The sequence below is a fragment of the Ahaetulla prasina genome, chromosome 9 (genome assembly GCF_028640845.1).
Source record: "Ahaetulla prasina isolate Xishuangbanna chromosome 9, ASM2864084v1, whole genome shotgun sequence".
NCBI classification, from domain to species: Eukaryota; Metazoa; Chordata; class Lepidosauria; order Squamata; family Colubridae; genus Ahaetulla; species Ahaetulla prasina.
In genome coordinates this window covers 25,889,309-25,912,119 of record NC_080547.1, presented here as the reverse complement: position 1 = coordinate 25,912,119, position 22,811 = coordinate 25,889,309, and the positions used below count along the sequence as shown (strand labels likewise).

The following is a 22,811-nucleotide window of genomic DNA, read 5'->3' as shown; positions in this document are numbered from 1 at the left end:
TGAGCTTATATAAACAAAACCTGCAGTTGACACACTGAAGCTCATATAAAACAATAACATTAGAGGAAATTTATTGTTTGAGTGTCTTTTCAATGTTTAGCATTGGTAGATAGGGTAAATATGTGAAGTTGTCAATTGGGATTACAGATTTATCTAATATTGTTCCAGTTTATCATTTGAAATGCTAACACTGATCATGTAATTGAATATATGATAAAATGTATTTGTAATATAAGCTTTAAAAAGTGGTTAATTATCAGCATAATAAATAGGATGTGTTTAACTATATTGAACAGCACTAAACCTAATTTTCTAATTTTATGTTTAAACCACTAAACATCGGCTATAGTTTTGAAACATATCATTTCAGAAATAATTGTTATAGTCAAGTTAGCAAGATTACTATATAGTTTTTCTGAATTTTTGCAGTTGAATGATATTATATTTCAGATCAAATATTTATTTTGAAAACCTTGAAGATTATTTTCTGCGTACCTGAAAATGTTCATCTATTTAATTTTGGTAGACCAGTTTATTTTGTTCTCGTACAAATTTGTAAATGTTTACACTCTGTTCAGTTCTACAAAATGTTGACTATTCTGTGCTCCCTCTGCTGGTCAGTTTCAGCATAGTAGTAAATACCCCGTATTCTCATGTTTTTGTAGCATACTATTAGGTCTGTTACCTAAGGCTTAAAACGAATTCACTAATGTTTGTCCACATGAGCAAGCATTGCATATGTCAAACTTACGTTAATCAGCAAGAATTCTTACTAGGTCTTTCTCTGTTGCTCCCAATACAAGTTTGGACTTCAAACGTTGCCCTGTTTGTAGCATTAAACAAGCAAGTCTGATATTTTAAATTTGGTGATTTTTTTTTTTTTTGATATAATTTATTCCATACTTCTATTGCTTTCTTCCTCTTTCTGATTCTCCAACTAATTCTCCTTTAAGTTCACAAGGAAAGCAACATAGTGTATTGGAAGCATTGATCATTTTAATGGGGACAAAAAACAAAAAAAAAGGGAAAAAGTTTTCTGTTCATTTGATTCCACTATTTAAGAAGTTTCAGAAGAAAATTGTCATTCATTCTTGTAAGTGTACACCACTTGGTAGTAGTCTTGTGCATTTGACCATTAAACTGAGCATTTTATTCTGTCCCATCGGATTATATACTTCCTGCTATAAGTGATCGCAAAATAGCCCAGTATTCCAAGCATTTGGTTTTTAGGAGATATTCCAGTCAAGGTTTATGAGGACTGAATGAAATACCTGAACAACACTTAACAAGCATTTTTCAAGTATTTGATTTTAAGTCACGAAATGACTCTGGCATTACATTTTGATTTTGATAAAACTTTTTCAACAGCAAAGTAATAAGACACTCACTTCTTTTTATTTGAATATGTAGACCATTGTTATGGATATTATTTGAAAACTTGTGTATTTCTATGCATCATTATCTCTTACCTAGCATTCTATGCTGTATATACTGACAATCAGTAGGAACTATCACTTATATTGATATTTGCTTCTGTATTATGTGATCACTTCCCTTTTTTTCTTATACTACTCGTTTGCTTTATGAGTAGGAATTTAATATGATAGAAGACTGGCATGAAAGAAAACACAAACAGCATGTGGATGTGGTGTAAGCTAACTAGTTGTGAATGAGAATAAGTGACAAACGTGGAGAGAGCACTGGGGTGCTGGTCTCTAGTGTCTCAGAGTGCAACGAATTTAATACACTGTACATTTTAGAAAAAGAAAAATATTTGCATGCTTCAGTGAGGCGTTGTGAATCATGAAAGCACAAAAGGCTGTTTGGCTGAGGGAAGTGCTGGAAGAGGCCATTAGTGTAATGGAAAACAAAGTTGAAATTAAACTTTCTGGAAGCAAATAAGAATTTGGGTTGCTTCATGAGAGAGTTTGGAAGGGATACGTCACTCATAATGGAAGTCCCTTTTTGAAAATGTAACACAACGCCCCCACCCACCCCAACCATTTGGAATCCAGTTTTCAAAAGTCTCTAGTATTGCTCCTTCTGACCAAAAACCTGAATTGTGAGAGCATGTCAGAAACAATTGAATGAATTAATAAATTCGTTGAGTTGATAAATTAATATGTGAATTAACAAATTAAATAGTTTAGTGCATTAATAAAGACTAGGCATCAAGTAGCCCTGAAATACTGTTGTTTTTAAAGTCACAAATATGCTGGGTCACACTGTCTTTAAATAAAAATACGTTCATGTATTTTAAGTGGTCATGCTTTGTAGCTTGAAAAACAATGGTTGTTAGCATATTGGACAAATTAATTTTATGGAAATATTGAGGAGTAATGCTTTATTGTTCCATCATTTAATTTATTTGCAGTTGAAGAGGTCTTGCCCATTATTAGGTCTTGCTCATTATTTTTACCATTACAATATACAATCATAAACGTTGCCCTTAGTACAAAAATCCTTTTTCAAATAGATTTATTAATCTTTGGTTTTATTGTAATTTCTTGGTCTTAAGCAGGCCAAAGTCATTGGGCATTGGGTAGCACACGAGTTTAATAGATCATTATTACTGTATTATTAAAATCTGATTTCCCTATAAAGCTGTTTTTTTCACCTGTTAGGGTCTACTTGTTTTGATTGTTTCGTATTCAGTCTAGAAATAGTGCCAGCAGATTAAAATACAAGCGAAAAAATAGGTGTACTTATTGCATCTTGTCTTGTCCTTGTTATATTTTTGAAAAGAAAACTAGATTTGGAAGCTTGCCTTCAGCTCACTGACAAAAGTAACAAGATTTTTTAATCTAGTTTTTGGGGGGCAGGGTGGAGGGTGGCATCTTAATTTTAGAGTTAATATCTTTTTCTGTATGTATAATATTGCCCCCAAAAATGTAATAGGAACTTGAATGAGTTACAAAAAAAAAAAAGAAACTAAAACTTAGCAATTATGTGTGTGATATACTTCAGTCAAATTTAAATCATCTCTGTTACCTGGATATTATTCAGAGTATAAATCTGAGTTATTTTATTCATTATGCCTGCATTTTTCCTCTGGCCGTAGAATAACTGGTTTCTAATGACTGGTGATATAACTTATTAGTAGATTAGTGGATAAGTATAAATACTGGTTACAGGTATGTATATTACTTTCTAAAACGTATAGTCTTCTTTACCTAAAATGGAAAGTCTGTAACACAAATAGTTGTGCTTTGGTATTGTAAATGTAGTTCTGAAGCAGGAAGAGTCCTTCATAGCTGGGGTGGGGACGTTCACCACCTAAAGAAACTGCTTTTTTCCTGTGTTTGCACAGTAGCCACATAGCTGCAGGCATATGCATTTGAGTTAAAAGAGTGGGATTTGGGGCGGGCGGGGGGTGACATTCCGAAAATCTGAAGCATCTGATATAAACCAGCCTGCAGAATAAATAGCTTCAAAATGAATTGTCTAGCAGTGATACCTTTCAAATGCAGATCGGCAACCTAAATTATGGACATGTCTGAAACAGAAAAATCCTTTTATGAGTTTGTATTGGCTTATATTGTGACTATTTATGTTTCCTATTTCAGAATGGCAGGAAATCTCTGTGGAGACTGTCAAGTAGAGGTCAGCAGCCTTTTGAACCCATGAACACATTTGGCATATAGGGAAATGTTGTAGGTAGTCTTAGAGTCTTAAGGACTCCTTAAGAACCAGGCCATTTGTAAGTAGCTATCATGGAGGATGAACGTTATTTCTAAACCCCAACTGCCACCCCTCTTCGGAAGATCCCACTATGCTACCCTACATATCCTTGTCCCTTTGTGGGGAGGGGGAGAAGGGGCATACAAAGCAGTGGTCTGCAGTCTCCTGTTGCTTGTACAGGTAGTCCTCGACTTACGACCACAATTGAGCCCAAAATTTTTGTTGCTAAGTTAAGTGAATTTTGCCTCATTTTATGACTTTTGTGCCACACTGGTTAAATGAATCACTGTAGCTGTTAAGTTAGTAACACAATTGTTAAATGAATCTGGCTTCCCCATTGACTTTGCTTGCCAGAAGGTCGCCAAAGGGGATCACATGACCTCAGGATTCTGCAACTGTCAAAAATCAGGTGCCAAGCATCTAAATTTTGCTCACGTGACCATAGGGATGCTGTAACAGTTGTAAGTGTGAAAAACGGTCCTAAGTCACTTTTTTCAGTGCCATTGTAACTTGTAAGTCGAGAACTACTTCTATTTTCTAAAATAAATGTGGCTTAAATGAGGCCTTGGATCAAAAATAACTTTAGAGGATATGAAGGCAGCTTCCCATATTTGAAGAAAAGTTATTCTTTGTTTTAATGTCAAACATAAGAAGGGGAAGCACCAAGGGAGATGGTGGCAAGCTTTAGATCTGGGAGCTGTTAAAAGGAATGTGGGGTCGCAGGTTACTCACCTCTGTGTTTCCTGCTTTAATCATAGTATGGTTTATAAATGTTGAATTTAACAGTTTCTGTAAGAAGCTGGTACTTTTATGTATTTTTCCAAAAAAACATAAGGATAATTGATCAACAAGATAACACGTTATCTTTGCTTTAGATCTGTTGTCTTAAGAAAATGTCATGATTAGCACAGTCTAAAGATCTTTTGTAGAACACATCTGTGATTTAAAATGACAGAAACGGTGTTTAGTTCAACCATCTGTAATTTCATGAGCCAGTTTAAATTTTAGCACATTTTTTCTTGATAAGCAACTATAGTATCCTCCTTTAAAGGACTCAACTCTGTTTATCAAAAATACAGTAATACTAAAAGAGATTGATAAGAAACATTAAGACTCTTGATTTAGTTTTAAAGTCATGCTTAGTTACCGTCACAGTGAATTGAGGATCATAGTTAATTGTAACAGCCAAAATGCTAGAAATCATTTTTATGATTTTTGTCAAAAGATACTTTTTATACACTAGCATGGTATTACATTGTGGGTCAAATAACCTATGCAGCTAACTCTTATTTCTTAGCCACAGTGAATAATAGTAGAAGTCAAGTGGCATGGACCAAAAGAAAGCCCTGCTACAAATATACAAGAATTATTTATTTTGTGGTTTACAGCTATGTTCTATTTGGAAGAAATGCTGTTGACTTACCTTTTGCAGCCATAGAACTTCTAAGAATACAGTTGAAGGACTGAAACTTTGAAATCAACATTGTCTCCGTTTCTTCTTTCCCTTGCAACATCAAACTTGTATTTTAATCCACCAAAATACAGGAGACATATTTCCTATTTTGAATAGAATCAGTAGGGTTTTAAAATGATTGCTAGCATTAGTTTGTGATCAAATTAAAATTTACTTTGAACTCAGTCCTTCTGTGAGTGTAATTCGCAACACACTGATGCTTATTGCAGCTGGCAGCTTCTTGCTATTGCCTCTTTCTGTGTGTGAAACCTACCCCCCTTGGTGACCTTTCCTGGGGCTGGTCATGGTCCCTTTTCATTGTGATGGGCTAGAAGTGGCTCATGTGGAGTTGATTATTTCCTTGCTTGTCTGGTCTGTTTGGTGCCATAACTTCAAGTCATTTCCATTTTCTTCCTCTGTTTTTGGCTGACCACAGTGAAAGGAAATGCTTTTGCTGGCGACAGGATCAGTTTGCATGCTTGGCTGACTTGATTGAGCCTGTGAAAAGGTGGGAGTGCCTAGTAAATAAACCCCAGAGGTGCTATGTTCCTTTGGTGGAGTTAGTTGTGATTATTAAACTCCTAAAATCTGCCCAAACATATATTTCTTAGTCTTCGTTTCACTCAGGTCTCTTAATTAAGGACAGCCTTGTTTAATGGAAAATTATCTAGTGTGAGAAAATACTAATGCCTGTTATGTATAAACTTGTCAGCAGATCTAACATCTCTAAAGAACAAAATCAGTCCTATAGTTAAAACTAATGGGTAGCATATCAGTTGTTGGTAGCCTACTACTAATTGCTGTTTGCCAAAAAAAAACCAACCCCTAATGATCTTTGCATGCCAGCTCTCTTCCATTTATGATGTGGATTCTCTTAAATATTCTATTCTTCATTGGAGAGTCAATGGCGGTGGGGGAAATGGCTGTTTAAATATTGTAGCTTCACTACTTTTTACTTTAAAGGTTCCTTGGCAAGAAGCTTATAATCCAACTCCACTGTCTAGGATTAAAGTACTGCGTGATTGTATATAAATTGCATATAATTTAGGTAGGGGACCCTGTGGTCTTCCAGTTATTGTAGAAAGCCGTAGAACGGTGTAGCCTCCCCAAGGCCATGTGACCAAAATTTTGGATGCTTGACAATTGGCATCTATTTATGATGGTTGTAGCATCCCAGGGTAACGTGATCACAATTCATGTCCTTCCCAGCTGGCTTCTGACAACAAAGTCAATAGGGGAAGCTACGCTAAAGAAATTGTTGGTTTGACTACATAGTTTATTGAAATCAATCAATTTCCTATGTTTTATTCTCTACAAAGGAGAGTGGTTGATTTGTGCCTCTTCACTTGTGCTTCTCACCAGATGTTGTCAGAGCTCTCCCAAAGTGTCTTAAAAATTGTAGCATCGGTAAAGAACCATGCATATGTTTGTATAAATTCCTTGTGTCGAAATACCTTTTTCTGATATGGTCCTAAACTCTTGTTTCTGCCACAAAAGAAGCCATGGGAAAAGAAAAATCCAAGCATTAATATTTATAGTTTATTGCTTAAAACTAGCAGAAGCCAACAAGGCTGAAGCTGTTTGGGATTATTTCCTTTTGGTAAAATAGCTAATTTGTTTGTAGAATTGTGGAGTGTGCTGTGAACTTAAAAATAACAAGATTCATACATGTTTCTACAAGTAAAAAGATTGAGGGTATTAAAGGCTTTCCATTCTGTGTTTTAGTTCTGGTACATACGGTTGAAACTATGTTAGCTGTCAACACCTAGCTGACTGGGTTTGGAAGCTAAGGGGGATCAGCCCAGGTTAGTACTTGAGATGAGATTAGCAGGCAGTACCTGGAGAAGGAGAGGGCATGCCGTTTCTCTCGTGTTGCCAGGAAAATTACATGGATGTGTCCATGAAGTTAAACGCCAACTTACATTTTTTATGTAAAAAAAATGCCTTACATTTTCACTCATGAAAAATGTGCCTCAAAGATGTTGTCTTCACTGTCTTCTTTTATAGGTTCTTCATTGAGCCATATTACTCTGAAGCTCTCTGCCACCAGCCTTTGTAACTTGGCATTATGCATCCTGATCCATTACCTTCACACAAACTTCTTTTTCTTTCAGTTTTCCTCTCCACTGCAGCTTCAGGTAAATTCACTTTCCTTGATACGTTCCTAATGTTCTCCTTTTAGACTGATAAATGTCTGCCAGTAACGATAAACACCATATATGTGTGTCTCTTTTTTTCCCTCCCTAGAGTTGATTCCTCACTTTATTTCTGAACCTCTTTCTACTGTCCAGAAGCCAGGAGCAACTATAAAGCTTTACTGTTCCGCTGAACCCTCTACAGCTCATCTCTCTTGGATATTCAATGGAGAGAAATTGCATAAGAAAATAGAGCAAGTAGACCCACAACCTGGATCCCTTACCATTTTCTCTCTTAGCCCTTCAAATTCTGGAGCCTACCAGTGTGTTGCTAATAACAGTATTGGTGCAATAATCAGCAGGCCTGCAACTGTGTCTCTAGCATGTAAGTTATATTCTGATGGTGAAACTGTACACCTCATAAAAATTTTATTCTTCCCATTGGCCCCTTTTGTTTTTGAGCGTTTCATATGTCTAAACAAAGCTTATTTCAGAGTAGGTTTAGTCACACACAAGATTAGAGTGAAGTAAAATTGTATGGATATATTTAACTAATGTAGAAAGAAGCTTATAAAGATTCTTTCAAACACAGAGTGGAACAGACACTTTTACAAAATGAAATCTCTGTGAAATGCTACACACGCTATATATATACACACTATATTTTTCACTCCATATGATGCTCCTGACCGTAAGACGAACCTAGGTTTAGAGGAGGAAAACAAGAAAAAAAAATCTGCCTCTGCTTCCCAACACCCATCCGATATTCACCTGGCTAGCGTCCTTGCAGCAAACAGCCTGCCTCCTCCATGTCTGCTTCTCCACCAGGAATGCTGGAGCCTTCAGCTCCAAGCAGCTGATTGGCAGTTGGATCGGCCTCCCAGAATATCGCCAATCAGCTGTTCCAGGCAGTGGAAATTGCTGCCACCGATCGGCGCTGCTGCCTGTCGCCCATATTCACTCCATGAGATGCACAGACATTTCCAACCACTTTTGGGAGGAAGAAAAGTGTGTCTTATGGAGCAAAAAATATGGTGTATATAATGTGAGTTTTAAATAAAGAATATTTAGCTATTTCTTACTTGAAAGAGAAAAAGAAATAAGCTAACCTTGTTAATAGGTTTATTAATCCTAATTATCCCACTTAGTTATAAATTAAGGCTGTGCTGTTCTTCAGGTCTGAAACAAAATCTAGCTTCAGATGGGCAAAATGGGACCATTTTGCAATTCCTTAAACTACCCTGATAAAAATAGGACATTCCCAGATAATAAGCCCAATTGGGCTTTTGAGGGCATGCACTAAAATAAGCCCCCCCCCAAATAAGCCCTCCCTGAAAATATTTAAACACAAGCGCAGCCGGTCCCCACTATTTCCTCTGGTTAGGATTAGGGATACAGAGAGGAGCCCCGTCTTGTTCCCTCTGCCCCAAAATAATAAGACCTCCCTGAAAAATAAGTTCAAGCACTTATTTCGGGGTTCAAAAAGTATAAGACAGGGTCTTATTTTCAGGGAAACACGGTAAGCATGTCTTTTCCTTGGCAGAATGCAACCATCTGATCCCAGGAAAAAGTAGCTTCTCTTCTGAGGCAGGTGCTGTGCTTGCCTGCCTTCAAATACTAAGTGTTGAGCAGTCCAGTTATTAAATACTTTTTTTATAACAACCCCGCAAAGATCCAGCTGGTAATTTAAACTATGTGGAAACAAAGATGCCCTGCTTCCTTCTCTCCACTTCTCCCCTCCCCCGTATCTGCACAGAAGACTTATTTCTGTTGAGGGTAATTTGACTATTTCAGATCAGAAATAAAACGTCTGAATTACTCCTTTCTTATGCCTGAGCTTGATACATTTCCATTATAAATATACTTTGCTTTTGAAGCATATCCAAAATACCCATAAGAGAAAAACTTCTCATAATTGAGAAGAATAAATGTTTTTGTAGAGTACTGACCCATAGCAAGATCCTCTTGAGAGCTTATGAACATTAGTTGGTACTTACAGATGCTAAGGACTGTAGAAAACTGTGAATACATTAAGTGCCTTTTGTACTGTATTGATTGCTGATGAAATGACTGCAGCAGGACCAGTATTGTATTGAATTGCCATGTAAGCAAAGTAGGCATTTATCAAGCTATAGTTGAGATATCAGTTAGTTTAATGTTGGCGAATCTTTTCGGCATCAAGTGCCAAAATGGGAGCGCGCGCACACACGCATGCTTGAAACTGGAAGAACAGCTGCCCAGCATACATGCCCACACTGAGAAGATAATCTTCTGGTTTCCGGCACACGCGCGCATGCACGCGTGCATGCGCACCAGAAACTGGAAGAACAGGTGGCCAGTGCACATGCACGTATCAGAAACCGGAAGATCATCTTGGGATCATTGGGATTGCATCCTTGCGATGCGGTGGCTCAGTGGCTAAGACGCTGAGCTTGTCGATCGAAAGGTCGGCAGTTCAGCGGTTCGTATCCCCAGTGCCGCATAACAGGATGAGCTCCCATTTCTTGTCCCAGCTTCTCCCAACCTAGCAGTTCGAAAGCACGTAAAAAATGCAAGTAGAAAAATAGGGACCACCTTTGGCCTTTAGTCCGTGTGCCTTTGGCCTTTAGTCATGCCAGCCACATGACCACGGAGACGTCTTCAGACAGCACTGGCTCTTCAGCTTGGAAACGGAGATGAGCACCGCCCCCTAGAGTCAGGAATGACTAGCACATACCGTATATGCGAGGGGAATTTTTACCTTTACCTATTTCCTCCTTAACTATTTAGGAAATTATATTATTTTGAAACCCAAAGTTGCACATTCACCTTTTAACATTGTGAAGAACAAAACAAATTCTCAAGTTTTATAAAGAACCTAACAAAACTAGAGTTCTCCAGTAAGGCACATTTGCAGCTGGATTTATACTTATTCAGCCAAATTACTAGGGTTGAGAATATATAGGAGGCTTTTATTGTTTTCTTATTTTTTTTAGGAAGGGGAAACTCAGCATCCAATCAGCTGAAAGCAATAACTTTTATTAAGCAAACACTTTCAGTAAAGACCTACAAAATCTACCAAAAGTTGAAAATAAAACACATTTTTTTCTAGATCTTGATGATTTTGAATCTTCATGGAGAAACACAATTTCAGTGGAAGAAGGGAATACTGCTTTAATAGGTTGCAAGCTACCAAAAAGCAATCCAAAAGCACAGATTCGCTTCCGTGTACGGGGAAAATGGCTGGAACAATCAACAGGCAAGTTTCTATGTCCTTTAGGTAACTGAGAACCGCTACAAGTTTGCTTTTTAACATATGATACAAGTTAAACACTGTATTTTCAACAAAAAAAATCAATTTATATTCTTTGTAGTTTAATTTAAATAACTCTATTTTTATTAGAAAACTACCTTATTCTCCCATCTGGAAATCTGCAAATTTTGAATGTATCTTCAGCTGACAAGGGAATTTATAAGTGTGCAGCATATAATCCGGTTACTGATGATCTCAAACTTGAACCTACTGGACATAAGCTCGTAATCAGTAGTGAGTATTACATGTCAGTGTAATTAAACTGTCAAGGTACAGTGCCATTGCTTTGCTAGCTCTGTCATCCATCTAGTTTGCTGGAATGTCTGCTTGCTAAAAAGTCTTACTACCAGTAATTATATTCATCATTGTTAAATGTTGTATGTGAGTGAAGTATTTCTAGCCTTTAACTAGTAACTGTCTGTTATTGAAAGCTGGATTTGCATATCATGGGAATCTTTTGTTTGTATCTAGGTCTCCATAGAATGTCCAGCTAGAATTGGGAAAGGGTCCTGTATAAAACCTGGGGTACTTTGATAAGAGTATGCTGAGCTAGATAGACTAATGGAGAGGCTTAATATAAGGCGATTTCCCACGTTAAAATAGTTCAGAGCAGGTGCGGTGTGAAGCATGATGAACAAATTATAGTAACAACTCTGCTGTAGATGACAGAATAAGCTTGGCAATTTAAACTTAGTCTTTTTACAAGCTTTGAATTTAGCCAAATATCACAGATAACAGATTACAATTAAATATTATCTTTCGTGACCTAACCTCCACAGTGGATAGTTACAACAAAAATATATAACAATTGCAAACAAAGCAAAATACTTTGTGGGGGGGAAACAATTTAGGGATCCAAGGAATTAGAGATAGCTTATTCAAAAGGCTCATGCTAACTTTTTCCTCAATTTGCAGACTTTTCCTCAGCGGATATTCATATTCTTCATCCAACCAGTTCTCAGGCATTAGCAATACCTCAACATAGACCTCTGACGTTGGAGTGTGTAGTTAGTGGGCTGCCTGTTTCTTATGTTCACTGGTATAAAGATGGCAGAGATGTGCTCATTCAGAACAGATGGAACCTCTCTCATTCGCATCTTACCATTGATTCTGTGGATCTATCCGATGCCGGAAACTATTCCTGTGTAGTCCAAGATGATTCTGGAGTTACGAAATATGTGAACTACAGCATAAATGTGCTCGGTACGATGACAATTTTTAATTTACAAATTCAGAGTCAAAATACTGCTGTTGCAACAGAATGAAATGGGATATAATGCTTCCTTGTTCTTTTCTTTTTTTTCCTCTTTGGCTTTAGAACCCGCTTCTATATCAAGAGGATTACAAAATCAGTTAGTGTCTTGGGGCAAAAATGTGCATCTATCCTGTGAAATACATGGAAACCCTTTACCTAATGTTACCTGGTATCATAATGGCATTCCCGTCCATCTTTCTTCCCGGCACTTTCCTTCAGGAAACAAGCTGAGAATAAATCAGTTTGCTCCAGAAGACACAGGATTGTATCAGTGCTTAGTAAACAACGGCATTGGATTTTCACAGTCCACTGGGAGATTTCATTCCCAAGCAGGTAAAAAGCATGTGATACATTTTTTTCCTATCCTCCTTTTATCTATACAGAAATGGCTTGTTGGCTTTGTGGGCTATTTCTAGTGAGTAAATCTTGACCACTGAGCTATGCATCGAATTGTAAGAACTGGCCAAAGTCTTACACTGCTAGGAAACCTTTTTCATTATAAACTTGCCTGAGCTCTAAAATTATCCATGGAGCTCTTACTGCAGATGGCACAAATTGTGAATTGTCATCCACTTGTGTATTAAGCTTCTCAGAACTTATACCTACTATTTAGAATGTTACCTACAATAAATACCTACAATATTTGAAGGTTCTTATTCCTCCTCACCCCCACCCCATTACTATCCTTGTTTTTGTCTTTGTTAGTTTAATATATAAGACAATTTGATTCATGAGGTAGTTCATGCAAAGCAGTATGTAAATATTTTAAATTAAAATAATCACTTGGGCCCTTATTTTTCCCTACCAATCCAAGTTTCTTCTATACATCTAGTCTCCAATGGTAGTTCAGTTCTCTTGAGAAGATCTTTTATTGTGTTAGGAGAAGACAAGGATGCTAGTTATACTAGCTGCCTTGAGTTACTTATCAAAATAATAAAAGTCAGGAATAAATCAGTAAAGTAAATATATTTGTAACTCAAGGAATTCTGCATATGTATGGTCAGAGGATTATTATTTCATGCTATTCTTTGAAGCTTCACAGTCTTCGGTGGATTTGTAAGTGTCTATATACAAGGCGAACAAACAAGTCAGTCCTAGAGGAGATCAACCCTGATTGCTCTTTAGAAGGCCAAATCCTGAAGATGAAACTGAAATACTTTGGCCACCTAATGAGAAGAAAGGACTCACTGGAGAAGAGCCTAATGCTGGGAAAGATTGAGGGCAAAAGAAGAAGGGGACGACAGAGAACGAGGTGGCTGGATGGAATCACTGAAGCAGTAGGCATGAGTTTAAATGGACTCCAGAGGATGGTAGAGGACAGGAAGGTCTGGAGGAATGTTGTCCATGGGGTCACGATGGGTCGGACACGACTTCGCAACTAACAACAACAAATATATATATATATATATATATATATATGGATGAATAGTAAATTGTATTTTTTTCTGCTTTCATTTTTTTAACTAGACAAAAATTCCAAGCCAATTATAACTTCACTGCCAGCAAATACCAAAACGATAGAGGGTGACAGTGTGTCATTGTCATGTAATGCCACTGGATTGCCTACCCCTGTAATTCGTTGGTACAACAGGCATGGAATAATTAGCACCCATCCTTCACAGGTGCTCTACTCAAAATCACATAAGTCATCCCCCCAATCAAGAAGTGGTAACTCCATTGCAGACAGAGCCTACTTCATTATGTCTCGCAGTGGGTCAAGTTCCTTATATATTCAGCCTCTTACAGCAGAGCATGCTGGGAAATACATCTGTGAAGCAACAAATGATTATGGACTTGCTCGTTCAGAGACTTTTCTTACAGTTGGTGAGTTGCCATCTCAATTGTCTTACTAAATAGTGTGCAGATATTTGGCCAAACATTTGAATGGAGGTTTGCACTTATTGAACGTCCACAAATCACTACATTGTAAACTTACACATTTTATAGCTCATCAAATTTCAATTGCTTTCTAGGTTGAGACATGCTCTTTCTGTGCTAGAGCTTTGCAAATTAGGTGAATTATTTAAACCAGGGGTCTCCAACCTTGGCAACTTTAAGACTTGTGGACTTCAACTCCCAGAATACCAGTTTTGCTGGCTGAGGAATTCTGGGAGTTGAAGTCCACAAGTCTTAAAGTTGCCCAGGTTGGAGACCCCTGGTTTAAACCATAGTTAGTTGTCTGTTTCTAGCATTGTGGCCTATAATCAACACTTATAACAATAGAGTTGAGATTATAATAAGTGTTTAATCTTTTGAGATAAAGCTGGGTTGAGCTTGATTTGCTGACACATTAACATTCACGTTGAAACAAACTTTTTTCCTCCTTCATTTTTAATGAATCAGCTACCCATAGCAAACCAATCACTATTTCAGCAGAGACAGGCAAGCAGGCACGAAGTGTTGCACAATGAAATGTTTACTTTCTATTACTATTTTCAATGCCATTGTAACTTTGAACAGTCACTAAACAAACTGTTGTAAATTGAAGCTTACCTGCATTTGAAGTATTTTGTATGCAATACTGCAGGCTACTTCTGCTGACTGCTGGCTGCCAGCAGTTCAGGAATTTGAGTCTCACTGGCTCAAGGTTGACTCAGCTTTCCATCCTTCCAAGGATGGTAAAATGAGGACCCAGATTGTTGGGGGCAAAGATGCTGACTGTAAACTGCTTAGAGAGGGTTGTAAAGCACTGTGAAGCGTCATTTGTAAAGATCTTTGAGCCAATGCCTGTCTTTAATCTCTAAATCTTTCTGCAGTTCCCTATGAAGCCAGTACAAAAACCGAAGCTCCTCCTTTTGAAATTGCCCAGAATGATGATGGAGACGGAGATCTTGTTGATTCAGAAATGGGCCTCCCCAGAAAGTCTCCAGCCGAAATTCTTACTGACAAAACCGCTGCAGAAAAAAAAACCAGTGGCATTTCCCCACCCGAAGCTCCCATCATTCTCAGCCCTCCACAAACACTTAAGCCAGACCAGTATAACCTGGTCTGGAGATCTGGAAAGGATGGTGGTCGACCAATCAATGTTTATTTTGTGAAATATCGCAAGGTAGGATTATCCTGGCTCTAAGCAAATATTAGTTTTTGTGGCTTAAAAAAAACTTGGAAAACTACAGTATCCTGATATTAACTATGAGAGGGGGGAAAATAGGAAGCTACTCTACATCAATTTAAAGCATTGGCAGTAATAGTAATTAATGAAAGTTGGCCTGTTTTAAACATCTTTGGGCCTTGTATTATAGGAAGATTGAAATTTACATTTTGCAGTATGCAAAGGAATTTTTGTGGCGATCCTAAGCATTTCATCGTGCCTGTGCTTTTTAAAAAAATACAATTTGGTAGCTAGATAGCAACTATATAAGTAATACAGTTCAACATTAGAACCAGCAAATTGTTTACCTATCTTCCCTGTAAACTTAAGTTGTTGATACCATTTTTTAATTCTCCTTTTTCAGCTGGATGGCAATGTTACTAATTGGTATACAATTCGTGTTCCTGGAAGTGAAAATGAACTTAGTCTTACAGAACTGGAACCTTCCAGTCTATATGAAGTCTTGATGGTTGCAAAAAATGATGCTGGCGAAGGTCAGCCTTCCATGCTTACTTTTCGTACAAGCAAAGGTAAGGAAGCTTTTGTTAGACTACGCATCATTCCCTAAAATATATTTTAGGTGACCTTTTTTCTGAAGTTTGCACACTTGGAAACCTCTGACATGTTTCCCCTAACAAACAGCTCCTTCTCATTTCCCAAAGCAGCAGAGGAAATGCCAAAGCAGGGTAGAATCAAATTCCCCCCATCCCATGAGCAACTCTGTCAAAGATGTTTCATGTGTGGAAGAGCATATTCTTAAACATTTCACATTGGTATACTTGTGGATGCTCAAAGTCTCTTCTGAGCTTATTCCATTAACTCAGTTTCATGTAGAAGCTTTCCTTGAGTATCAGTAATTAAACAAAGCAACATGAGTAAGATATGGGGTTTTTCAGCATTTTTGTTGCCTGGTTACATAGAAAAACATGTAAATAAGATGTAAAGGACTACCACTAAAAAGACTTAAGAAGTAACTGAAGACATCTTAAATTATTTACTGAGTACACTTTTTTTTTCTCAGAAAAGTCATCCTCTTCAAAAACCTCACAGACACCCTCTCAACCAATTGGCATTCCTAAACATTCTGTCATTCAGGAAGGAACAACCAACAATTTTGGCGTGGTCCTTCCAGATCTGTCTCGACATAGTGGCGGTAAGTCCCACTAATAAATCTGAAAATAATGTACTTTTGAAACATCGACTCCAACCATCTTTCAAATCATCTATTAGTTGTGCACTTCCAAGGTCAGTTGTGTGTTTAACAGAACAAATTTCAAAAGAAAATAAGAGAGCACCTTTTCCAAACACTGAACTCTTCTTTGGAGTTTAGTTCAGTGATAGAATACATGAAGACCGTGTAGCTTAAAGATCAGGTAGCAGATGATTCACCAGTGCCTGGTACCTGGAAAGTGTGTGTGTGTCTGAGTGTCTGTCATAATAATAATGACAGACAGACACAAATACACACATTATTATAACAATGATAGACAGACACAAATACACTCATTATTATGTGCATGTATCCACACATAATAATGTGTGGATAAATAGACTGAACTTGTATGAGACTGCTTCCTTTGCTGCAGTTAATGATTTTAGGCAGTATTACTCAGAAAACGCTTCTGCTCCAATGTTTTGTGAAACCACTGCTGAGGAGAATAAGTGGGTCATCTAATTTAATGATCTTAGATCATTAGCTTTAGATGTTTAAATGCCTTTTTTCGGGAAGCAATCAATTCTTCTTTTGAAGCAAGGAGCAACATTCTGCTTCTGAACATTACATAGTTCTGTGGTAATAGCATAATTATGCTTAATTCAAAATTTTTGCAATTTGAATAATATCAGGGCTTGAATTAACTATCTACTGTTTTTTAATGTCATTTGTTTTATGAAACAGCTTTAGGTTATATATGCCAAGGTGTTCGAATTAAAGAAAGTTATACTTAGTTAGATTTTGAACATTAGTTAAATGTTTGCTGTTACTAAAATAAATGCTAATATAGGGCATGTTCTGTCACTCTGGTTATATTGCAAAAATATGCAGATTTTATAATTTATGAGATTAATGGGCTATCCCAATTTGTTATGACTCTGGTCAATATAATAAATAATAAAACCATAATAAAACCATAACCATAACCATTTTGGCATGTGGCCAAAAAGGGGCTTAGAAATTTTTTAAAGTCTTTTTTTAATGACTTTAAGGGGTTTTTAAGGGGTGGGAGAGTTAGGATGGGTTGGGGGGTAACCCATTACGGGTTAAGCTAGACCCTGCCAGAGCTCGCGGTTTGGAGGCTATAAGTCCGGAGGAGAAGGAGGAGGCGGGATCTCAACCATTTATGGGCTTTTCCATCAGCATGGGAGGGACAGATATGGCGGAAGGGGGGGCCCACATCATGTTTGGGGAGTGCGCACTCGCTGTCTACGAGTGATCGCGCGCTCCGGTCCCCCTGGCTTTACCCGTTCCCCGAGTGGCCGGAGTCCCCAGGACCTGGACCTTTGGCTGATGTTGTGCAATGCCAGGTCCGTGATAAATAAAGCCTCCCTCATATGCGACCTTATACAGGAGGGGGGTGCGGACCTGATGGGCATTTCGGAGACCTGGTTGGGCACGGGGGGCGGGGGGGTTCCCCTTATTGAGATGTGCCCGCCAGCCTGCCGTGCATTTCATCAGCCAAGGGCCCAGGGTAGGGGTGGGGGGGTGGCGGTTATTATTAACGAATGTCTTGAACCGAGGGAGGTCACTGTCCCGCAGATAGCCGGATGTGAGTCTCTCCTTGTGAAGTGGGGCCTGGGGATGCAGGTGGGTCTGCTGGTTATGTACCTGGCTCCTTGCTACGTGACAGCTGCCCTGCCCAAGCTGCTTGAGGTGATAGCCGGGTGGCGGTGGACACCCCCAGACTGATGGTTATGGGGGATTTCAACTTGCTGTCTGCAGGCGAGACCTCGACGATGGCTCGGGAGTTCATGGCCTCCATGACAGCCCTGGACCTGACCCAGTTAGTGAATGGTCCCACTCACATCGGGGGAAACACGCTGGACTTGATTTTTGTCTCGGGACAGTGGCTGAATGATCTGGAAATGGGGGATTTAACTATTGAACCCCTGTCATGGTCAGATCATTCACTCCTCGGACTTGACTTTTGAACCGCCAACCCTCACCGCAGGGAGACGGAACCGGTTCGCTGGTTCCGTCCCAGGCGCCTGATGGACCAAGAAAGGTTTCTGACAGAGCTTGGGCCGTTCCCTGAGGACCTAGCCCACGGCTCGGCTGAAGAACTAGTTGCCACCTTGGAACAGGCGGCGACGGGGGCTTTAGACCGTGTCATGCCTTTGCGGCCTCTGACCTGGCGCCGATATCGACCAGCTCCATGGTTTTCTGAGGAGCTGAGAGAGATGAAGCGCCAGAAAAGATGCCTAGAGAGTATCTGGAGGTCCAGCCGCTCTGAATCCGATCGAATACTGGTAAGGTCTTATATTCAGACCTACTTAGTGGCAATAAGAGCGGCAAAACATAATTATTTTTTTACTCTTATTGGCATCGGCAGATAATCGCCCAGCCGCCCTGTTTAGGGTGACCCGCTCCCTACTTGAACAGGGAGCTCGGGAGGACCCCTTGCAGGGTCGTGCTGAGGATTTTGGACAGTATCTGTCTGATAAAATCGCTCGGATCTGGGGTGGTCTGGACGCTGATTGGGTGGATCCGGGTGGGATGACAGAGGCAGTTCTTGAGAATGTTATCTGGGGAGAGTTTGATGCTGTGACTCCCGAGGACATGGACAGGATACTGAGGAGGCTGAATGCGACCACATGTTTATTGGACCCGTGTCCCTCCTGGTTAGTACTGGCCACACAGGAGGTTACACGAGGCTGGCTCCTGGGAATTATCAATGCCTCTTTAATGGAGGGTGTCTTTCCCACTGCCTTGAAAGAGGCGGTGGTGAGGCCCCTCCTTAAGAAGCCCTCCCTGGTCCCAGCTATTATGGCAAATTATCGTCCTGTCTCCAACCTTCACTTTGTGGCGAAGGTTGTTGAGAGTGTGTTGGCATGTCAGCTTCCCCGGTACCTGGATGAAACTGTCTATCTGGACCCATTCCAGTCCGGCTTCTGGCCCGGGTACAGCACGGAGACGACTTTGGTCGCGTTGGTTGATGATCTCTGGAGGTCTCGGGACAGGGGTTGTTCCTCTGTCCTGGTCCTATTAGATCTCTCAGCGGCTTTCGATACCATCGACCATGGTATCTTGCTGCGGCGGTTGGGGGGTTTGGGAGTGGGGGGCACTGTTTTTCGGTGGTTCTCCTCCTATCTCTCCGACCAATCGCAGACAGTGTTGGCAGGGGGGCAGAGATCGACCTCAAGGCACCTCATATGTGGGGTGCCGCAGGGGTCGGTTCTCTCGCCTCTCCTGTTCAACATCTATATGAAGCCGCTGGGCGAGATTATCCATGGTTTTGGGGTGAAATACCATCTGTACGCTGATGACACTCAGCTGTACATCTCCACCCCTAACCACCCCAATGAAGCCGTCGACGTGATGTCCCGGTGTCTTGAAGCCGTGTGGGTCTGGATGTGGAAGACCAAGCTTCAACTCAGCCCTTCCAAGACAGAGTGGCTGTGGATGCCGGCATCCCGGTACAGCCAGCTTACACCATCGCTGACTGTTGGGGGTGAATCATTGCCCCCCCCGGGGGAGGATTTGTAACTTAGGCGTTCTCCTGGACGATCGGCTGTCCTTAGAAGAACATATGACGGCTGTCGCCAGGGGAGCTTTTTATCAGGTCCGCCTGATTCGCCAGTTGCGTCCCTTTCTTGACCGGGATTCCCTTTGCACGGTCACTCATGCCCGTGTCACTTTCCGTCTGGACTACTGCAATGCTCTCTACATGGGGCTCCCCTTGAAGATCACCAAGAGGCTCCAACTGGTCCAGAATGCGGCTGCGCGGGTAATAGAAGGGGCACCACGATGCTCCCATATAACACCGCTCCTGCGCAGCCTGCACTGGTTGCCGGTGGTCTTCCGGGTGCAATTCAAGGTGCTGGTTATCACCTTTTAAGCGCTCCATGGCACAGGACCGGGTTACTTACGGGACCGCCTATTGCCACCTATAGCCTCCCATCAGCCTGTGCGCTCCCATAGGGAGGGCCTCCTCAGAGTGCCGTCAGTCAAACAATGCCGACTGGGGGAGAGCCTTCTCTGTGGGGGCTCCAGCCTATGGAATGAGTTGCCTGCGGAGTTGTTTCAACTTCCCAACCTCCGGTCCTTTAAACGCGAGCTCAAGACTTTCTTATTCCACCGTGCGGGGCTAGCTTGAGGAAATTTTAAGTGGGGTTTTAGGATTGTTTTACTTTAGTTTTAATTTTAATCGGCCATTTTATAATCAGTTTTTTAATATGTTTTTTAATTTTGTCTATGTGCTTGTTTGTTTTTACTTGGCTATGCACTGCCCTGAGTCCTTCGGGAGAAGGGCGGTATAAAAATCTAATTAATTAATTAATTAATTAATTAATTAATAACATATATCATTAAAATGTCCAAAACCCCTCAACAAACTATTCAAAAATAGAACATTATATACCACCAACTTTAAATCATTTCAAAATGGTTTTCTTGTTGTAAAGTGATTTCAAAAAATGCAGTAAAGTTTCATATCTTTAATATAATATCCATTTTGTGAAAAAAGAGCATTCTGAACTATTTGAGTCAATATACAAAGGTAAGTTGAAAACATCTTAAAAATATACAGTTTTTCAGTGTTACACTGTATCTTTCTTTTTCCAATTAAATGTTTTCCTTTCTTCATGATGTATCTTGTATAACTTGATATAAAACATACCAAAAAGATTGGGATAATATCTCAGATAATGATTGTAATCAGACTTACTAACATTCCTTTTCTCCCTTTTTCTGTTTCCACTGCTATCTAACTTCAAGTGAGTTCAGTAAGTATTAATGTAATCTGCATGGTTTTGAATACTAGCTTTTTGGTGGGGGAAGAGGTGCCTCTGAGTCAGTTTTTGGCTCCTGTGGACCTCCTGGATTAGTCCCTGCAATTTCCTTGGCAAGATTTTCCAAAAGTAGTTTGCCATTGTCTTTTTCCTAGAGTTAAACAAGAGTGACTGGCCCAAAATCATTCAGCTGGCTTCATGCTTACACTGGACTAGAATTTATAGTTTCTTAGTTTCCCTCTTGGTGCCTTAACCACTGCAACAAGCTACCTAAGTTGCTAATACTTAACAGAGATACTAATAAAATTTTCATCAATCTACGAATTTCACTTTACATTTTAGACTTGCTATCATGCAAAAACTATTTACCTTTTTTAAAATAAGCAGAACTTATTTTGGTAATTGAGCTTAAATGGACTCCAGAGGATAGTAGAGGACAGGAAAGCCTGGAGGAACATTATCCATGGGGTCGCAGTGGGTTGGACACAACTGTGCAACTAACAATAACATTTTAATATTAATTGGTTTTTGTGTCCATTTCCATGGTTGTGAATTAAGTTATGTTCTCTTTGGTGTGCTGATGCTTCAGGATCCATATGTTCTGGATTAACTCACTATTGTTGCATAGGATTGTCAATAAATTGTAGCAGCCAGTACAATCTTTTGTTTATTTGATTGATTCCATAAGTAGCTTTGATTCTGTCTTGAAAACTGGAAAAAAGTTGCATTTCAGGAAGGATTTTCTAGAAAAAAGTCTTAAATTACCTTGTGTAGACCAGACTGAGATACCCATGCCATATAGATCAGGACTACTTTTATTGCAGCAGCTGCAGTAACAGAATTTTGTGACTCTGAATGCACTTCCCCCTTCCCTCCTTTTATCTTCGTGTGAACTAGAGAGGGGCTTTTTGAAATGGGCTTCTCTGATTGTGTTGCCTTCTTCTGTCCTTCAAGTCCATTCCATATGCCCTTTAAACATTGGGTGTATCTTTTTAATTTGACTGACAAACAACCTACAGATATAAAAATCAATGGCTTTTTTTTCTGTACACAATTTTATATGAAGATTTGTGTATTTTCTTTTCTAGTTCCTGAGGCACCAGATCGGCCTACTATTTCAATAGCATCAGAAACCTCTGTTTGTGTCAATTGGATCCCACGAGCAAACGGTGGGTCACCCATCACTGCCTTTAAAGTAGAATATAAACGTGTTAACAGAAATAATGAATGGCTAATTGCAGCAGATAACATCTCTCCATCTAAACTTTCAGTGGAAGTTGACAATTTGGATCCAGGTATTTATATGCATGCCTTCTCCTAATGTTGGCCATTTCTCCTTCCCAGAATGGTATTTTATTTAATCTCATTCTCGCTCTCGCTCTCTTTTTCTTGAAAGGAACTGCATATAAGTTCCGTGTAATTGCTGTTAATAATTATGGGGAAAGCCCTCGAAGTTCTCCCTCTCGACCGTATAACGTGGCTGGCTTCACCAACCGATATTCCAACCGCCCCATCACAGGACCTCACATTGCTTATACTGAAGCTGTCAGTGACACCCAGATCATGTTAAAGTGGACTGTAAGTATTCATTTCTTTTTCTGGAAATAATGTTTTATGTTTTTTAAAAGATATTGTGTGTGCAATAAAATAGTTTGCTCACTAACTGTTTTAGAACAAAGCTCTGTATTAGATTGTTAGGTGTAGACAATGCCTTCTAAAGAACTTTGAACATTTAACATGTTCTGCAAATGCTATTCTAAACAGGCTGTGGTTTGCATATGGTCATTTTCCAATTTTGGTAGCTTATATTGTTTATTGTTTAGTAAGTATAAAAAGTAAAAATGAGTGAGGAGTATATAATAAAATATTCAAATGAAAATGGCATTTTAAATGCTATATCTTAATTTTTTTAAATCTTAGTTTCTAATTCTAGTTGTTTCAGTTTTTAATGATTGAAT

At 39.4% G+C, this 22,811-nt stretch overlaps 1 protein-coding gene across 4 annotated transcripts in view; it reads left to right on the top strand.

The window, feature by feature from the left end:
* CDON (cell adhesion associated, oncogene regulated) overlaps positions 1-22,811 on the top strand; it is a 90,048-nt gene that overhangs the window by 50,935 nt on the left and 16,302 nt on the right. For 3 of the 4 annotated variants that reach the window (XM_058194009.1, XM_058194008.1, XM_058194010.1), the window contains exons 2-13: positions 7,142-7,272; positions 7,382-7,654; positions 10,361-10,507; positions 10,652-10,795; positions 11,477-11,764; positions 11,880-12,149; positions 13,284-13,640; positions 14,573-14,865; positions 15,272-15,437; positions 15,929-16,060; positions 21,942-22,148; positions 22,250-22,431. In XM_058194009.1, coding sequence (XP_058049992.1) covers positions 7,203-7,272; positions 7,382-7,654; positions 10,361-10,507; positions 10,652-10,795; positions 11,477-11,764; positions 11,880-12,149; positions 13,284-13,640; positions 14,573-14,865; positions 15,272-15,437; positions 15,929-16,060; positions 21,942-22,148; positions 22,250-22,431 — 2,529 coding nt within the window. In that variant the 5' untranslated portion in view covers positions 7,142-7,202. The remainder of the gene's footprint in view (positions 1-7,141; positions 7,273-7,381; positions 7,655-10,360; positions 10,508-10,651; positions 10,796-11,476; positions 11,765-11,879; positions 12,150-13,283; positions 13,641-14,572; positions 14,866-15,271; positions 15,438-15,928; positions 16,061-21,941; positions 22,149-22,249; positions 22,432-22,811) is intronic. The other variant, XM_058194007.1, reaches the window with a different exon arrangement.